The 16,272-nt window shown below is 38.1% G+C and overlaps 2 protein-coding genes across 2 annotated transcripts; both read left to right on the forward strand.

Moving 5' to 3' along the window:
• On the forward strand, positions 1-2,146 carry LOC139598355 (parvalbumin beta-like). Its single transcript, XM_071444676.1, has 4 exons — positions 1-61; positions 665-797; positions 1,529-1,638; positions 2,121-2,146. The coding sequence occupies exons 1-4, from the start codon at positions 1-3 to the stop codon at positions 2,144-2,146; spliced, it is 330 nt and encodes a 109-aa protein (XP_071300777.1).
• Positions 2,147-9,980: 7,834 nt separating this feature from the next.
• LOC139598356 (parvalbumin, thymic CPV3) lies at positions 9,981-12,618 on the forward strand. Its single transcript, XM_071444677.1, has 4 exons — positions 9,981-10,041; positions 10,409-10,541; positions 10,966-11,075; positions 12,593-12,618. Exons 1-4 carry the CDS (start codon positions 9,981-9,983, stop codon positions 12,616-12,618), a joined length of 330 nt encoding a protein of 109 aa, XP_071300778.1.
• Positions 12,619-16,272: the final 3,654 nt, after the last annotated feature.

Below are 16,272 nucleotides of genomic sequence, written 5' to 3' on the forward strand. Positions count from 1 at the left end.
ATGGCTCTTTCCAGTATCCTGACAGAAGCTGAAATTGCTGCTGGTCTACAGAGCTGTCAAGGTAATATTTATGTTTTAAATTTGGCTGTGCAGTTTATCTATCAAATTCCTTGCTACCCCAAAGTCCCAATTCCAATGGAAACAGAAAAATCTCTCTTACTAAAAACAGAAAAATGACTCAAGGTAATGGAACAGATGCAAGTTTTAATCTTGGCCAACCAAGCTACAGGTACCCACAATCATTTGTGCATTGCAGCAATTTTAAGGATTAAAAAATCCAAAGGCTGAATCCTGCGTCAAAAATCCTGTTTTTTCAGAGAATAATAATAAAACTACTGCTGTTTTCAATATAAGCCAAATATTTATCATCAAGTTCTACAAATATGTCTTTCAGTGAAGTATCTATTTACAAGGGTATGTTCTTGCATGCTGAAGACCACAGTCATTATTTCATTACCTTCCTAGTTATGAGACATCATTGATGGAAAAATCCCATTTATCTGATATAAAATCAGGAAAATCAAAGACTGTTACTTGGTATTTGTAATTACCCTCACTGTACTGCAGAATAGTTTGCTGCTTTTTGATCAAAAAGCTAATTTTTTGGTTCCAGATTTTTGACTACTTTTCTTCATCTCTCCTTGTTTCCATCTGCTTATTTCAGCTGCTGATTCATTTGATTACAAAACCTTTTTTGTCAAAGTGGGTCTCAACTCCAAGTCCAAAGACCAAGTTGCCAAAGTCTTTGGAATTCTTGACCAGGACAGGAGTGGCTTTATTGAGGAAGAGGAACTGAAGTAAGTAAATAAAAAGTTACCAACAGGGTTGTGGTTTATCACTAAAAATGCATGATAAAATCAGAAATATTCCCTTTCCTCCTCCCCCTTTGGATGGGAGATAATCATGTGTTTGTGCACCTGTGTGTGAGTGCTGGTGCTGGAGGAGCTGCAAGTCAAATAACAAAGGCAAGGCTGGATCACAATGGGGAAACTCTCTGACAGCACTGAAAATACTTGTTTCATATGGCAATAACTGACAGGCTGTGAAGGTAAAAATAGCAGTTCTGCTATAGCTGCTTTTTATTATTGTAAGATTTTTTTTCACCAGACTGAATTCAAAGGGCCATTTTTCTTTCATCTTTCTTCTGTCACATGAATTCTACCTTCCAGATCACATTCATCAGACTTAGAAGTTAAAAGTAAGCTTAGAGAAACTCTTGCTGAGGCTCTGCATCTTAGGAGAAAGAAGGAAGATAACAAGGGAGGGAAGATGAATCCTGCCACTACAGAGGATTATTTAATTTTGTCTTTTTAATTCAATGAAACCAAGATGTCATCAAGGATTTTTTTTTTAGGCTGTGAAGCAGCATCCTCTTACTTCCTTACCCTCACTCTCAACGAAGTTAGAGGAAGTTTTACCATTGAAATAGTTCTCAAGAACTGAATCATGCCTTTGCAGCTATTACCAACCCAAACCCTGGACACTTTCAGTACTATGTCTCTCTCATTTGCTCTCTCACCTTTACCAGACTTTTCCTGAAGAATTTCTCAGCCAGTGCCAGAGCTTTGACTGACGCTGAGACCAAGGCATTCCTGGCAGCAGGGGACAGTGATGGAGATGGTAAAATTGGAGTGGATGGTAAGACTGCCCTTATCAAAATGATAACACCTGCCTTGGAGACTTCCTAAAGGCAGCTCTAGGCACCTGCCCTGCTCCATGTACTGGGTGTTATGGAGCTGATGCTGAGCTGCTCAGATCTGCTGTGTTACAGAGAGGATCTGACATAGAAACAAGTCTCTACTCTGCCCCTGGCTAAAGTGGTCAGAAAAGTCCCTTTTCTCATCAATGGACATTTTTTTCAGGAATGGAACCTAAATTCAGTCTATAATTTCACTGCTTTTTGCTAGTGAACTGTGATACAATGGGACACTTAAAAGCAACACTTCATTTGCCTTAAGTATCTATTGTTAGGAATACACAATGTGCTGCCTTTAAGGAATGATTGTCAGAGGAAGTAGCATTAGTTTCCCATTTTTACTCCAAGAATTAGGAGAGAAATTTTGGGCTCTTTGATTACAAACAGAGGTCCCATTTTATTACTCTTTTTTCTTCTTTTTCAGAGTTTCAAGCACTGGTCAAATCGTAGTCAGCAGTCAAGATAAAGACCAAGACATATGTGCCTTAAACAATCTTTCCTATTGCAAACCTGCCATTTATTTACACATTTTGTACCCTGAAAGGTCATGAACAATTGTTGGCAAGTGGTTTCATATTGCTGGAAAACATCTGAAGTGGTACAAGCACTACTTAAGCCATGCTGCCAGGTGTTTTAAGCAGAAGGTCTCTGCCACTGAGGGACTGAACTGGAATCCACTCTTCACATCTGAATTTAGGGCATTAAAGACATAAACATAAAGAGGAGAAATTCAAACCATCTCTGTGGGCCATTGAACTTTCAATATTTGCATAAATAGCTAGCATACGTTGTAAAAAACCTCAGAATTAATAAAATGTCCAGGTGTAAAACCTGTTTCTGGTAACCAGTAGCAGTGGTATTTAATCAAGAGGTGTTTTAATATTCCATATGTTTTTCTGTCCTTCTTTATGCAAGTGATGGTATTTCAGAGCCTAAGTATATTGCAGAAGCTTGCACTAATTAAGTCATCAATTTAAGATCAGCTGGATCCAGGACTAATTTAGATTTCTGAAATAGCAATACATTCAAAATTCCCCAAGGAATCCCTCACCTTCATGCCCAGCCGATGGCACTATTGTTCCACACGAGAAGCTAAAACACTGTTCTGTGTGCTCGAATGAACTCCAGACCTCTCCTGTGTCCCACCTGCCACTTCTGCAAAAAGCACTGCAAAAGCACCAGTCCCAGGGCTCCATAGGAGCAAATGGGGGAATGTTGCCTAAATAATCAACATTCTGCTGCTTTTCTTCTCAGCACTGAGAATAACACAAGGCCCACAGCTCACAGGGTTGTAAAACACATCAATGTTTGTAAGGGAAGTATCATAAAATAAAGAGCGCCATAAAAAACTGCTAAGAAAATTATCTTTTTTTCTTTACAGACAGATTGAAATAGGAAGACAGACATAAGGAATGGGGAGAATGCAAAATTTTGAGTAGGTTCTCAAAATTAAAGTTGATTTTGTACTCTAGGTAAGGGTTCTGGTTGAAAAGCACGGGGGTGATGATGTCACCACAATTTTGTCATAGTATAAACACACAGAGAAATCAAACTGGGCTATAAAAATGAACTCATTGCTAATAGTACCTAATGAAACACCACAGTGTATCAGGGTTTTGTCTTAGATATGTGACTAAAATAAACACACAGCCAAACAGCCTTTAAAAAAGTCTAGATGGCTTTAACCATCCCAAACATTATACTTCCAACATTACAGCTGCTCTTTGAAAAAAATTGGTGCTCTTGAAAAGTCATTCTTGGACAATAATCTTGCAAAAACTGATATGAGTGTCTCATACTGTATTTGTTGGACGTATTTAAGATGTTTCAATATTTGCAAATCAAAAATCTTAAGTTCAAAATTTCCTGCTGATGTTATTGTGGTTCTGATGCACAACATATTTATGATGAGACATTATGGAGAAGGAAGGAAATATCAATACAATGCTGGGGAAATCATCATATTACACAAAGTTAAAGCAATCTACAAGACTTTAATGAATATTCAATAATGTGTTCATCCTCTATATATTAGCCAAAAATATATTTCCATTAACTCTAATGAATGAATCAGGTCCTAATATTGTAGAATTTTCTATAAGAGTGAAAAAAGAAGCATCCATCAAGCAAATTGACATTCATTATTTCAATGTCATCTCAGAAGAGCAATTAAAAAAGGGAATTTTGCAGAATTAATAACTGCAGCCTGACTGCAGGGCTAAAAGCTCTCATTATTGTCAGAAAATGCTTTGTTTCTCAGCTGATATTATGTTTTATGTTTCCATTGTGCAATATGGGTCACCCAGACATTTTCAAGCATTGTACCAACATTAATGGCTAAATAAGAGAGAAAGGCACAGACAGCTCAGATAACTTCTGAGATAGCAGGCAGCTCCTTTATTTAACCACACTTCCTTCCACCCTGATTAGCCTGCTAGGCCTACAAATCTAAGACAATTTCACCACTTACCATTCCATTAAGAACAGTAAAAAATTCATGACAAGTTAAGTCTGGTATCAGCTTCAGTGATCACTCCAAGGAAGTTAAGAGCTTGTGACTAGAGAGGTTTTTAGACCTTTCCTTCTTCCAGCATTACCACTAACAGATCAGAGGAGAAAAATGCTGTTTTCTTTGCACAAGAATATACTCACTCAATTTCTTTTCCTCTCTTCCTCACATGGACAGTCGGGTACTGTGAAATTTCTGTTACTACTTACCATGGGATTTAAGAAAGCTCTTCAAATTGTGCCTCAGCTGGAAATGCTGCTGCCTGATCACAAACAGAGACTCCCAAACAGCTCCCTTAGAGTGAACAACACTGCTGGAATCAGACATTTGGAGGTCTGAGACCTTAAATATGGGATTGCCTCTTGTCAATGGAATTTTGTCACATGCTTGGTGCATGTGTTTTAACAGCTTGTCTGAACCTCCTTTCTTTAGCCCATTTCTGCTAAACAAGCGATTTTTGATGATTACTTACAATGAAGTTAACTCTAATTACCAGGTAATTTTACTTCAAACCTCACTAAGGCTTACACATCCTCCTACTGCTGAAATTAATGGCTGAAATCCCACTGAAATCAATGAGAACAGGCAGTGAATACAGAGGAGGTTGGAATTTGGTTTATTTTACCATGGTAAAATAAAATTACACTGTGGGTACAGTGAAATGCAGCCATGTGCAAAGAGCCTTTGGTAACAGTAGAGTAGAACTGTACTTATCCTTTACATGGCACAATAGCAGCATCCAGATTATTTTATAACCTCCAACATTAAGGCACAGTTATTACTAAAATAGAAAGGAGCCCTGAACAATGTAGATTTTTAAAGATGGCTCCATCTGACACTGTCTATAACGCTGACAGCAGACAGAAACATGTTAGACAATTACATTTAGGGTCAGAGACAGAAAATTGCATTACTCTGTCTCAAAAGAACTTCCAAGTGCTTTTAAAGACAAACACAAATCAAATGCTGTCAGAAATCTTCCAGGACAGCTTTTTAAGTGAAAAAATATGTTTATCAGACCAGACTCTATGAATTAGTGACACTATTACTCAGCTATGTTAGTCTACTCTGCTGTCATTTTCAAACAGAAATCAAATTTACTCCCACAGACTGATAAGAACAGAATTTGAACTGAGGAAAGTTCACATGGGATTTCCCCTAAGGTGAGAGAAGTACCTGTTTTCCTTTAGCTCCAGACCCACTGTGCTGCAGAATCTATCTTGTATCATGGGTTCTCTAGTCCAGATCTCTGCTCTAGGTAATGTCCTCTACCTGCTGCAGGGACAGAAAGCTTTGTCACTGGTGCCTGGCTTGCCTCCTTCATTGCAGCAAAAAAGTCAAATACTACAGCACGTGCTCAGGCTTCTCTGTTAAAAATGGCCAAACAACAATTCCAATTAAATGCTGTAATGATTTCTTTATTTCTCTAGGATTAAAGCATTTGCCCTAAGAGACAACTTGAAGTGGCAGGATTGAATTCATTTTGTTGTCAAGGTCCTTTTCAGTGATTATGGCTGTGAACACACTAAGATTCTCTGCTGTCACCACTGAGACATCAACACTACTATCAACCACAGGGGTTACTGGGTATCTATTTTAGTTACTTCCAAACTCATTACAAAGGCAGAATCTGTTATCCAGGATCATGATACCGTTGGCCCTGACACAAGCAGGGCTGAAAGATGGACTTGTGTGGGTTTGAGAATAGCTGCTGCAGCATCTCTTTACACTCTTGTAGCTGGTCTCAGGTTAACACCTCTCCTCTGATCTCACCTGAGACAACTGCTGATGTTTCTTCTGCATCTGCCACAGCTTTGCTTGATTGCCACTGCTAATTAACTCTGTACTTTATGCAAACCAGAGCACAAAGGGTACGAGACCAGTCCACAACCTGTCAATGCTTTACCAAAACACAGCTTTCCTCTATACCTAGAGAAGTAAATAGCAATTGATTTGAAGACAATTGTCTCATATGTTTAGATTCCTAAAGAACCTAGAACCTTAGCAGGAACTTATCAACATGAATATTCTGTATTTCTCAGAATAACACCTTAAAGTTTCATTTTGGAAGGCTGAAAAAAAAAGCTTTAATTTTATTTAATAAAGACACCTCAGGTGAAAACAACACTAGGTATGCAAGTACATAAATATTCAGATGATCAACCCAATAGAACTTCTAGATGTCTCCTGTAGAACAAAAAAAAAATCCTCAAAACAACCAAACAAAACCTAATATTTTTACTTGAATTTCATAGGAATGAGTGCTAAACATTCCTGGAAACTGTGCAATACTAAGATTCTGTGTCAGATTTTGAGCTATTGTTAACTGCTCATTACTTAGCAGCTGTTGTTCTGGTTGATTTATTTGGTATTTTCATGATAGTGTTACATTGTTTGTATAGCATTTTTTAAAAAACCCTCCCATAGAGCTCTAGTTTTTGAATGCATAAAGTAATTACAAACACCTAAGTTAACACATAACCAAGAAAGAAGGAAAACAGGCAGATAATTTAGATGTAAAATAGATTATCTCATTAAAATATCCCTTAATATACTAACCCCTGATTATTGCATTTTAATTGTAGTGGAGGGAAACCTGTACTTCAGATGAAGTGTCATTAATGAATAAATAAAACCCAGTAACCCTAGATTCCCACCTGTATCAATGTACAGTGACATCAACTTGATTCTGAAATTCAGCTCTTTTAGGCTTTTGTAGACCATCTTTCAGCCAGGATTAGCATCACTTTTGTTGCCAGCATTGAATTTCAAACATTAAAAGATCTCTTCAAAAGCAATCATAGCAATTATCTCACTTTTATTTGAGATCATATTTTAATATAATACTAATTCTGGCTATTCTACAACTGTTGAATGCACATAAAACCAGCTCAGCACTCTGCTATGCCCGAGTGCATGAGGTAACCAGATGTCATTCTTTGAACATTTGGTGCTCATATTTTTAAACAATGCCCAAATTAGTTGCAGATCCATTTTGAGCTTGAGCATTATATGCTCACCTTGATCTTGTCATTTTCCTCCTTTTCAATTCCCTTGTTCTCATAAACTGTCAAGAATTAGTGTTGCATGGCAAGTCAAACACTTAGACAAAAAGAGCAATTCCATGAGCACTGTGTAGGAGCCAGCAGAAACAAAGGAAGTTTCCTGTAAAGGAACATCTATGGCACTGGCACAGAGGGCTGAAAAATCCTTTTTCTCTAGAAACATTCTGGCAGTAAGAAAAGAACCCTTCTGCTCAAACTCATATTAACTTGAGATGATCATAATGGAGAAAATACAAAAGAGTGTAAAAAGGTACCTAAGAGAATGAAAATTATTTCAGGATAGTTCTGGAGAAAGCACAGAATGAACTTCATCCCCACAGGCACTGCCTGACAGATCATAATGCCATGGAAATCTCAGGCAGAAAGCAAAATGAATATATAGCACTGAATGAAGAAGATAAATGGAAAGGACACCAAAAGATCTGTGATCAGAGCTTCAGCTTGTACAAATCAGCACTGTTTAATTGATTTTAATCACAAAGTGCTAATTTACAATAGCCCAGGGTTCTTAGGTTTACCACTAAAGTGTTCTTCCAGGTCACCATAACAAATTTTCCTACTGGAAGCAACAGAACAAGTGCCTGGTGGTTCCTGGCCAGCTGCACTTGGGACCAAAGGTAAGTCTGAATATTTGTCATTTATACCATGTTCCTTCACATCCAAAATAGGTAGCAAGAAAGGTAAAAGTATCATTAAATTATGTCTGCTTTTTGTGTTACTTATTCCTTGCATTTCTCTATCCCAATTCAAATAGTGCTATGGAACATTCGCTAGGATTTACACTTTTCTCACTGTCATGAAACCAAGCAGGAGTAAACCCACTGTAGTCCATTCATTTACATCAAGGCTTACATATATTTATTACTCTGCTCCACAGGATAATTAGTAACTGTTGCTACAATAAAAATATTACCTCTTTGGCATACCATGCTATTTCCATTTGTTTAAAAATGAAATGATGTTCATGGAGTAAGAGAACATCAGTTTAGATACCACAACTGACTACTATACAATAAATACTAACCAAAATGCATGTGAGTTTTATTGGTCTCCATCCTAGAGTTTTGCCCATATAAACCCCCTTAAAGATGGAAACAGATTTTTGTCTGAGAAGGAAAACTTCCCATCTGCTGTTATGAATTTTCTTAAGCTTTTTTTGTTCCAAAAGTAACACCCCTGAAATATATAATAAACTCTCATTTATTTATACCTACAATTAAAATTTTGTTATTAATGAAATAGATTGTGCAAGTGTATTATAAAATGTATATACAACTATTTCCACAGTAACAAAGTCTGATTCCTACAACCTATAGAACTTGCTACAACTAGTAAGCCTATTATTGATTTCATGTAATTCAAAATATTCAAAATGGATTATTAAGCAGGCCAACTGATTATATATAACCTTCCAAGGAATACTGATGACAAGATCAGTTTATTCAGCTTTACCTAGCTCATAGTTTTCTCTCAGTTTATTCAGCTTTACCTAGCTCATAGTTTTCTCTCACTGAAGACACTAGTTTATGTTTCTGTAATTCAGAAAATGGTCAGGAAATACAAAATGAGGCTTACTGCAGAAAGATCATCCAAATTAGAGATGCTTTCCTCTACCCTGGTGACAAGTTGTCTTTGTCAGAATGACACATTGGCACCTCTGATCTGTCATCTCCAACCTCCTTCATACATTCCAAAGGATCAACAGAGCCAGGGAACAAACAAATTCATTTCTTTCCAGAGGATTTGACTGCTGGAGTCACCTTCCACAGAGTGACTCTCAGGTGCAGAGGTTACCTGTGAACATCCGAGGAGCTGAAAGGCTGCTTTGATGGCACAGCTGTACTTAATCAAGCACTAGTAGATTTATTTTTTAAAAACTGTTCTTTTTGTCCATATTATCTTAGGATATAAATAGAAAGAAAAGTTTAATTAGTTAAGGAAGAAATTTGAGCCAAGTCTCAATTCAAACATTTGATCCATGGAAGTGTAACCTAAGTAGTGGTTATTGTCACCTTTTGAATCCTTTATAAGACAGAGTGGCAAGCCAGAGCCAACATTACTATTTTGCCTGGTATCTCCTCAGCTATTTTTCCTTAACCTAGCTGAGAAAATTCTAAAGGTGAGCAGAGACTTGAGATTAATTAAATAAAATTACTGTGCAGAGCTGCACCATTAGTAAGTACAACAGCCATTGTTCTACGGTTTTTGTTTTAATTGCTGGAATTACATATGGATGGGCTTTACATAGATAAGTATCAGTTTTCTTTTTATTCTTCAGAGCTGTTGGGGGAGATAATAGAAGTAAACTTTCTTACCTTTTGTTTTCCAACTGCATGCATTGTTACTTGTGCTGCCAGATTCCGTGCATTCCAGTAAGACTATCAGTTAGATGAACGGTTACATAGAGCTTAAATATGTGCTGTATTTATATAGGCTGCAGGTAAATGATAAAACATTGATCATCAGCTCACAGCATGGTTCATGTAATCCATCTCACCAACAACTATTATTTCTGAACTGCTGTTTTTAAGGATGTACTAAAACCTGTAATTTGTTAAGGAACACCAGAAATGTCACTCTGATCAATGAGATTCATCTACTCTTGTTGACCTTCTAGTAATCTTCAAAACACAGAAAAACCCCATTTGTTGTAAGATGCATTTGTATTTCAAAACTCTGTTTGCAATATTCCATTTTGCACAGGTTTAAAATGAGCCTTACAGACATTCTAAGCCCCTCTGACATCGCTGCTGCTCTGCGGGACTGCCAAGGTGAGAAAACAATTCAAAATCTCAAAGTCTCTTATTTTGTGTAACCTGGGGCAAGTTTTACTCAGTCCCAAAGGAATACTGAACAAGTGCATACTTTAAACAGATTTCTGTCATCTCTTTACTCAGCTGTCACAGTATGTTTGTTCATAACTGGTTTATATTGTCAATTTGGAGTTTATTCTCACATGATTTTGTTGGATGTTTAGTAGGATGTGGGGCAGTATTGCAAATTCATTCATTCTTTGACAGGCTTCACCTACTGATCATGTTTAGAACAATGAAATTGTAACAAAGTATCATCCTCAGACCATTTAGGAACACTGAATGCAGTGGTCTGGGGTTAATTTCTTTATTAATTTATTTTCAGCTCCAGATTCCTTTAGTCCCAAAAAATTCTTTCAGATCAGTGGGATGTCTAAAAAGAGTAGCAGCCAGCTCAAGGAGATCTTCCGGATTCTCGACAACGATCAGAGTGGCTTTATTGAGGAAGATGAGCTCAAGTAAGGATTTTGTTAACTACTTGGAGGATATAAAAAAAATAAACACTTTTTCCATTCCAGAACTTTCAGTAAATGTGAACACAATTTATGCTAAATGTTGATAAACTTTCAGCAGATTGTGAAAGATATATTTAAATAGATCATTCAGAAAATAGAAAATCAGTAATATCTGCCTTTTATGCTCAGTATAGAACAAAAGAGCACCCTGGGGCTGGATTTTCACAGTGGACAGAATCAAATCAATCAGGGTTGCACTTTAAAGCAGAAATACAAACAAGTAAGATTTAGCTTGCCAAACCAAGCAGTGTTTTAAGGACTTGGCTATTGTGGTAATTTTTTTAGAGATGGTTATCTGTTTGATTGTACAACAACCATAAAAAATACTATGGTGTGAAAATCTAAATCCAGGTTGTTTCCTCCCAAGGTATTTCCTTCAGAGGTTTGAGTGTGGAGCCAGAGTGTTAACCACCTCAGAAACCAAGACCTTCTTGGCAGCTGCAGATCATGATGGGGATGGTAAAATCGGGGCTGAAGGTATTGACCACTTTAAATACAGAATGAGGCACCTCAGGATGTTTGGAGTGATGTGGGATTCTCTTTTATCTTGATGGTACATTATGTACTCCCAGAGATTTTACTGAAACCCTGGAGTACCAACCTGTTAAAAGGTGGCAATGGTCCCTGATCTTACAGGTTCATCTCTGCAACTCCTTTTCCATGAGCAAGTAAAAAACCTTAAGGAACTTTCTTGTAGCCACTCACTCCCATATTTCAAGCTGTTCTGAAAGGAACTGCCCCTTATTTCTCCTCCCACTTGCTCTAATGGAAGGCAGCACTGGCATCACTTGGAATACACAAATGTAAAGGCCAAAAGAACCAGCTGTACACAGGAGAACAAACAGCTCATACATCAGCTCACTTCCAGCAGCTCCTGCCCCACAGAAATTCCACTGGGCACTGAAATCATCCCCAAGATGCAGCTTGGAGCTCTGTATTTGCTCTGCATATAAGGATAACAGAATGATAAGTGTCACAACCCCAGTATGAGATCCCAGAACAGCATCTGTGCAGGGATGGTTGTTCTTTATCTCCAGGGGCAGGGTAAGATCCAGACAGGAAGGAGCAGCTCTTTAAGGAAGCAGCACTCACCATGTGGAAACACTGCTGTGATTTAATGGCTGCACGCTGCAGAAACCTCCTGATCTCCTAATTCCATATTTCTGTGCCTGTTTTGGAGACAAAGCACACACACAGAAGGCCTGCAGCCAATGGCAGCTTGCCCCATGAGAGCAGTGAGCTGCCCAGAGGAGCATGAAAGGGGCTTAGGGAATAGCATGCAGGGAATGTGCCAGCGTGCAGATTCCCCAGCTCACTGCACTGGCAGGACAGAAGTCTTCTGTTCCTTTTTTTGGAAGGAATTAAATCCAGTTCCTTAGGAACTATGCCAGAATAAACACACATGATTTATGAAGCAATCTGTATATTAATACAGTCACTCAGGGATGGGACTGATCAGACACTCTAATACATGGAAGCCAAACATTTAAAAGATCTTTAAAATAACAGTATCTTATTGCTTAACTCAACACCCCAGGATCAAACCACATGGAACTGCACAGTGTTTTAGCTTTAGACTGTGCTCTAAATCAACACTTCCCAATGGCTGAGGCATTACAAACAGTTAATATAATACATGGACTCGCTTTTCATTTTTTTTACTTGAGCTCTTAACTACTCCTTACTTAAATTCCACGTAAGCCATTCCATTATTTTTGCCTAAGACCAGTATTATGCAGAGAGGCCAAAACCACCCTGAAGATTTCATTATTCCCTGTAAATCAGCAAAACACACTGCCTGTCCATGTGTGTTCAGAAGATGTTCAGATGTTCAGGCAATGCCTCTTGTCCACACGTTTCTTCCCTGGTCATCTATCAGACAACTTTTTTCTGTTCATTCCCATTCTAAATCTCTTGATAAACCACTAATCCTTTACTCCTAATCCTTTCATGTTCATATTTCTTTCATATAAATATTCTCTTATCTTTCACAGAATTCCAGGAAATGGTGCAGGCTTAGAGGTTCAAAAGGACCAAACCAGAGAGAATTGGGATGAATCTGCAGGAGACACTCCCAAACTTGAAAATCAGGAGTCCCTAATTTATCTTGACAGTGTCTGTTATTTTTTCACTGCCTTAGCAACATAATGAAACACTGATTACTGATTTTTTTCATTGTGTGGACTATTTACCATGTTTTAACCTCTACTTTAGCAGACACTTCCCTTAAAATATCCAATAAAAATTAATCATATACTGTAGCCTGTGTCTATTTTTTTGACTCCTATATTGAAACATGAGAATTCTTAAACCAAAACTGTTAATCCCTCCAAGATCTTAAACTTATCAGATCTTCATATATGGAACATCTTTTGAAATGAGGGGGGGTTCTGTTTACAACAGCCCTTCTGGATTAAGCTTAAGTTCTCAGAACACTCAGATCTTCATTGAAGACTATGAGCTCTGACACATTAATTTGACATACAAGTTGTTTGTAAGCTGGCAGACTCAGTACATTTAATATGATCATCACAATTTTCCTTTTATTGTACAAAAATAATATAAACTGATAAAAAATAAACACTGGATTTTGTTCCTGCTTTTTAACATTATGAAATATGCTCTAGAATATCAATCTCTAGAGTGTCAGTGACTTAAGCAGAGCTCTTCAGATTTACACAGGCCAAGGGTCTGACCCATGAACTGAGCATGGCCATTCTCAGAGCACAAGATGGATGTCACAGGTCAGTCACAAGAAATGAAGTGTGTCCTTGGCAATGAAACCACTCTGATGACAGAAGGGTCCTGGAGTAGTTCACATGTAAGTAACAAACAAACTGCTCTCCATTTCACTGACAATTAAGTGTCCTGACCTTGACTAATCATGTTACATCAGGCAGGCAAAATAAAGAATTTTCCAGGTGCTGTTGCACTCTGCTCCTTTCAATGTCTCAGCCTTTGCACTGTGGACCTTGACAAAGAAACCCAGAGGCCAAGAACAAATTCTGTTATTCTCCACTGAGATTCAACAGGATGCTGGAGCAGGTCACCAAACAGAAAAATACACTTGCCCTGCCCAAGATATTCTGAAATCTCTCAAACATCCAAAGTACTGCAGGTAAAGAATCTTTCCATGCCTTCCATCAGGAAAAAAGAACCTTAAAACCCAGTAGTACAGCACCCATGCCAGCAGATTCAAGTAAGGGAAAACTTGTTGACTTGTAGGAAGAAACATTTAAAATTAAAACCTCTTATCACTTCCCCAGGATCCTTGAAACATTAAATCATACTTTTGAATGGTCTTATAAAACATGTGATGGTAATAACTCAAACAGATTTTATTCACTGACAAGGATACTTGTCTGCTCCCTAGCCTAAAACAAAACACCCCCAGTAAAGCTCCTAGAGACATGGAGAATTCCCACTGCTTCAGGCAGGCTCCTGTAATTGAAAAAGCTCCTGGGCAGGGTTTTATTGACTGGCAAGGAAGGAAAAACTGAATAAACTGCCCATTTTAACCCCCATTTAACATACTGATAGGGGTGTTCACTGTGAGTATATATTTAACAAATAGGATGGAAATAATAATCAATCTACTGCATTCAGCACAATGTGAAATAAAAGCAGCAGTCAGAAATCAGCCATCACTGGCAATCATGCTTACAGATTGCAATACAAGTTGCAATGGGTTTTCAGAATTGCCAGTTGCACATTGCATACAATTATTCACTGGACACAACTACTATAAAAATACATTTTTAGAAAGCACTAGAATATTTATGATTCCCTTAAAATACAGGTCTCAAGAGTGCTATTACCTGTTCACATTAATTACACTCTAACACCTTGTGCCAGTGCACCTATCTGTGAACAGTTAAAATGAAGATTTAAAAAAACCCAGCGGCTTTAGTCAACCTCTAAGCAGAAAAATGCCATGCCTTAAATGTGTCAAACTGTGACATCATTCTTGATGTAATTCTCATTTTTTGCAGTGCTCAGAATGGAAATAGTTAACTTATTAGTACAATCCATCTTCAGAGCTGAAATTCTTTTAATTGCCTAGCCCCTTCCTCATCTCTTCTTCCCAGCTTTTCTACAGATGCAAGCTAGTAACATTAAACAAACAAAACAATTTCAACATCTCAAGTTTTCCCTGAAAGCAATTTCTCAATAATTGCTACTCAGTAACTTTGTATTCTTCATCATAACCCAAGCTATTGTGAAGTTGCTGCTTTCCTTTCTGAAATCTCTGGTCCTGCAAAGCAAATGCATCCATTATTGAACCATTACTCACCAGGACACCCCCAGTGCTGCTCCCATTCCCTGCCACCACTCAGAAGAAGCCTGGGGGTGTGGGGGCTGTCTCAGCAGGAGCCCAGCTCCAGCTGCACTGTGGTGTTTTCCCACACAGCTCCACTGGCCTGTTGCAGTGCTAACAAAGCCTGCAGACCAGGGATACACAGGCATTGTGCTTTTTGCTGGATCACAGCATTATTCTGTAATTTATTTGCTAAACTAATCCCAAACTGCTGAGTCCACGCATTTGTTAACACATTTAGACCACATACTGTCAATGGAGCAGCTATTTGAGCTGTCAGCTGTATTTATTTAAAGCTGTCAGCTCTAACACCCAGAGTGATTTATAGTACACCTTTTTGTGAAGTCTGCTACTACACAGCTGATGGAAGTGCTGAAAATAGTACCCAGAAATAGGCACAACAAACCAAAACATATGTCTACACAGTGCTATTTCTTACTTCTATGTACTTTTAAAAACAAATTGGAAAGTACTCTTAAAGCTGTTAATTGTTTGTCCCTCGATGCAGGGGTTGTCCTGCAAATTCCCAACGTACTTATGCAGCAGTTTAATTTTACATAATCATGGGCTGGGAATCACATTTCAAACTGGAGTGATCTGATGCCACTTTGCAAATGTCAAGGTGTGGTGTTACTGCACGTACAATTAAGAAGATGGGATGAAATTGGAACCACAATTGAAGTTTCTTCATGCCCTGTTAATGTGCACATTAGAAATGTAATAATTTAATTGAATTTGTTATCACTTGCTCATTGTAAATTCTCACAAATCCTTTCACCAAAAGCAATGTCAGGTTACAGATGAGCAGAATTACATGTTAGCAATCACTCCACATACATGAATTCCCTTCCTAGGGAAAGCTGGATGTGCAAACACCTTCCTCAGCAATGCCCTTTACATGAGTGCCCAATGCCCAATGCCCAGCTCTGTGTACCCACAATATCTCCCTTGCAGCAGTGTTTGCATTGCAGCAGCAAACAGGCACCCCAAGTCACAGCCCAGGGTGTCCACCTTGCTAACAAACACACAGCTCAACATTTCAACCAACACAAACAAAAATCTGCAGTCACTGCTGGTTTTTAGTTTCTTTGGTAAGAAATTGTTTAACTTGATAATCAATACTACCAATTTTAAGAATTTCCTTGTTTTGCTGGAAACAAATATTATAAATTAACAAATTTGTTTGCTAACAAACAAATTAACTTTCCCTCTGGCCTGATCAACATCTCATCCCTCCCTGCAGAGGAACACAAGCAAGGAGGGGAATTTGGCTCCTATTGTTTGATATATTCAATCCTGACTGGATGTTCCCAGAAATTGTCTCCAGTGTGCTGCACCCTTCAAATGGACAGACCT

This window comes from Agelaius tricolor, unplaced genomic scaffold (genome assembly GCF_023055355.1).
Source record: "Agelaius tricolor isolate 1412-34295 unplaced genomic scaffold, bAgeTri1.0.p SCAF_19, whole genome shotgun sequence".
Lineage (NCBI taxonomy): Eukaryota > Metazoa > Chordata > Aves > Passeriformes > Icteridae > Agelaius > Agelaius tricolor.

What these genes read in the sequence shown, in the direction of transcription:
- LOC139598355 (XM_071444676.1), top strand. Translation starts at nt 1, where the DNA reads ATGGCTCTTTCCAGTATCCTGACAGAAGCTGAAATTGCTGCTGGTCTA. An exon ending in TGGTCTACAGAGCTGTCAAG is followed by an intron (nt 62 to 664) that starts GTAATATTTATG and finishes TGCTTATTTCAG; the next exon opens with CTGCTGATTCATTTGATTAC. An exon ending in ATTGAGGAAGAGGAACTGAA is followed by an intron (nt 798 to 1,528) that starts GTAAGTAAATAA and finishes CACCTTTACCAG; the next exon opens with ACTTTTCCTGAAGAATTTCT.
- LOC139598356 (XM_071444677.1), top strand. Translation starts at nt 9,981, where the DNA reads ATGAGCCTTACAGACATTCTAAGCCCCTCTGACATCGCTGCTGCTCTG. An exon ending in TGCTCTGCGGGACTGCCAAG is followed by an intron (nt 10,042 to 10,408) that starts GTGAGAAAACAA and finishes ATTTATTTTCAG; the next exon opens with CTCCAGATTCCTTTAGTCCC. An exon ending in TGGTAAAATCGGGGCTGAAG is followed by an intron (nt 11,076 to 12,592) that starts GTATTGACCACT and finishes TATCTTTCACAG; the next exon opens with AATTCCAGGAAATGGTGCAG.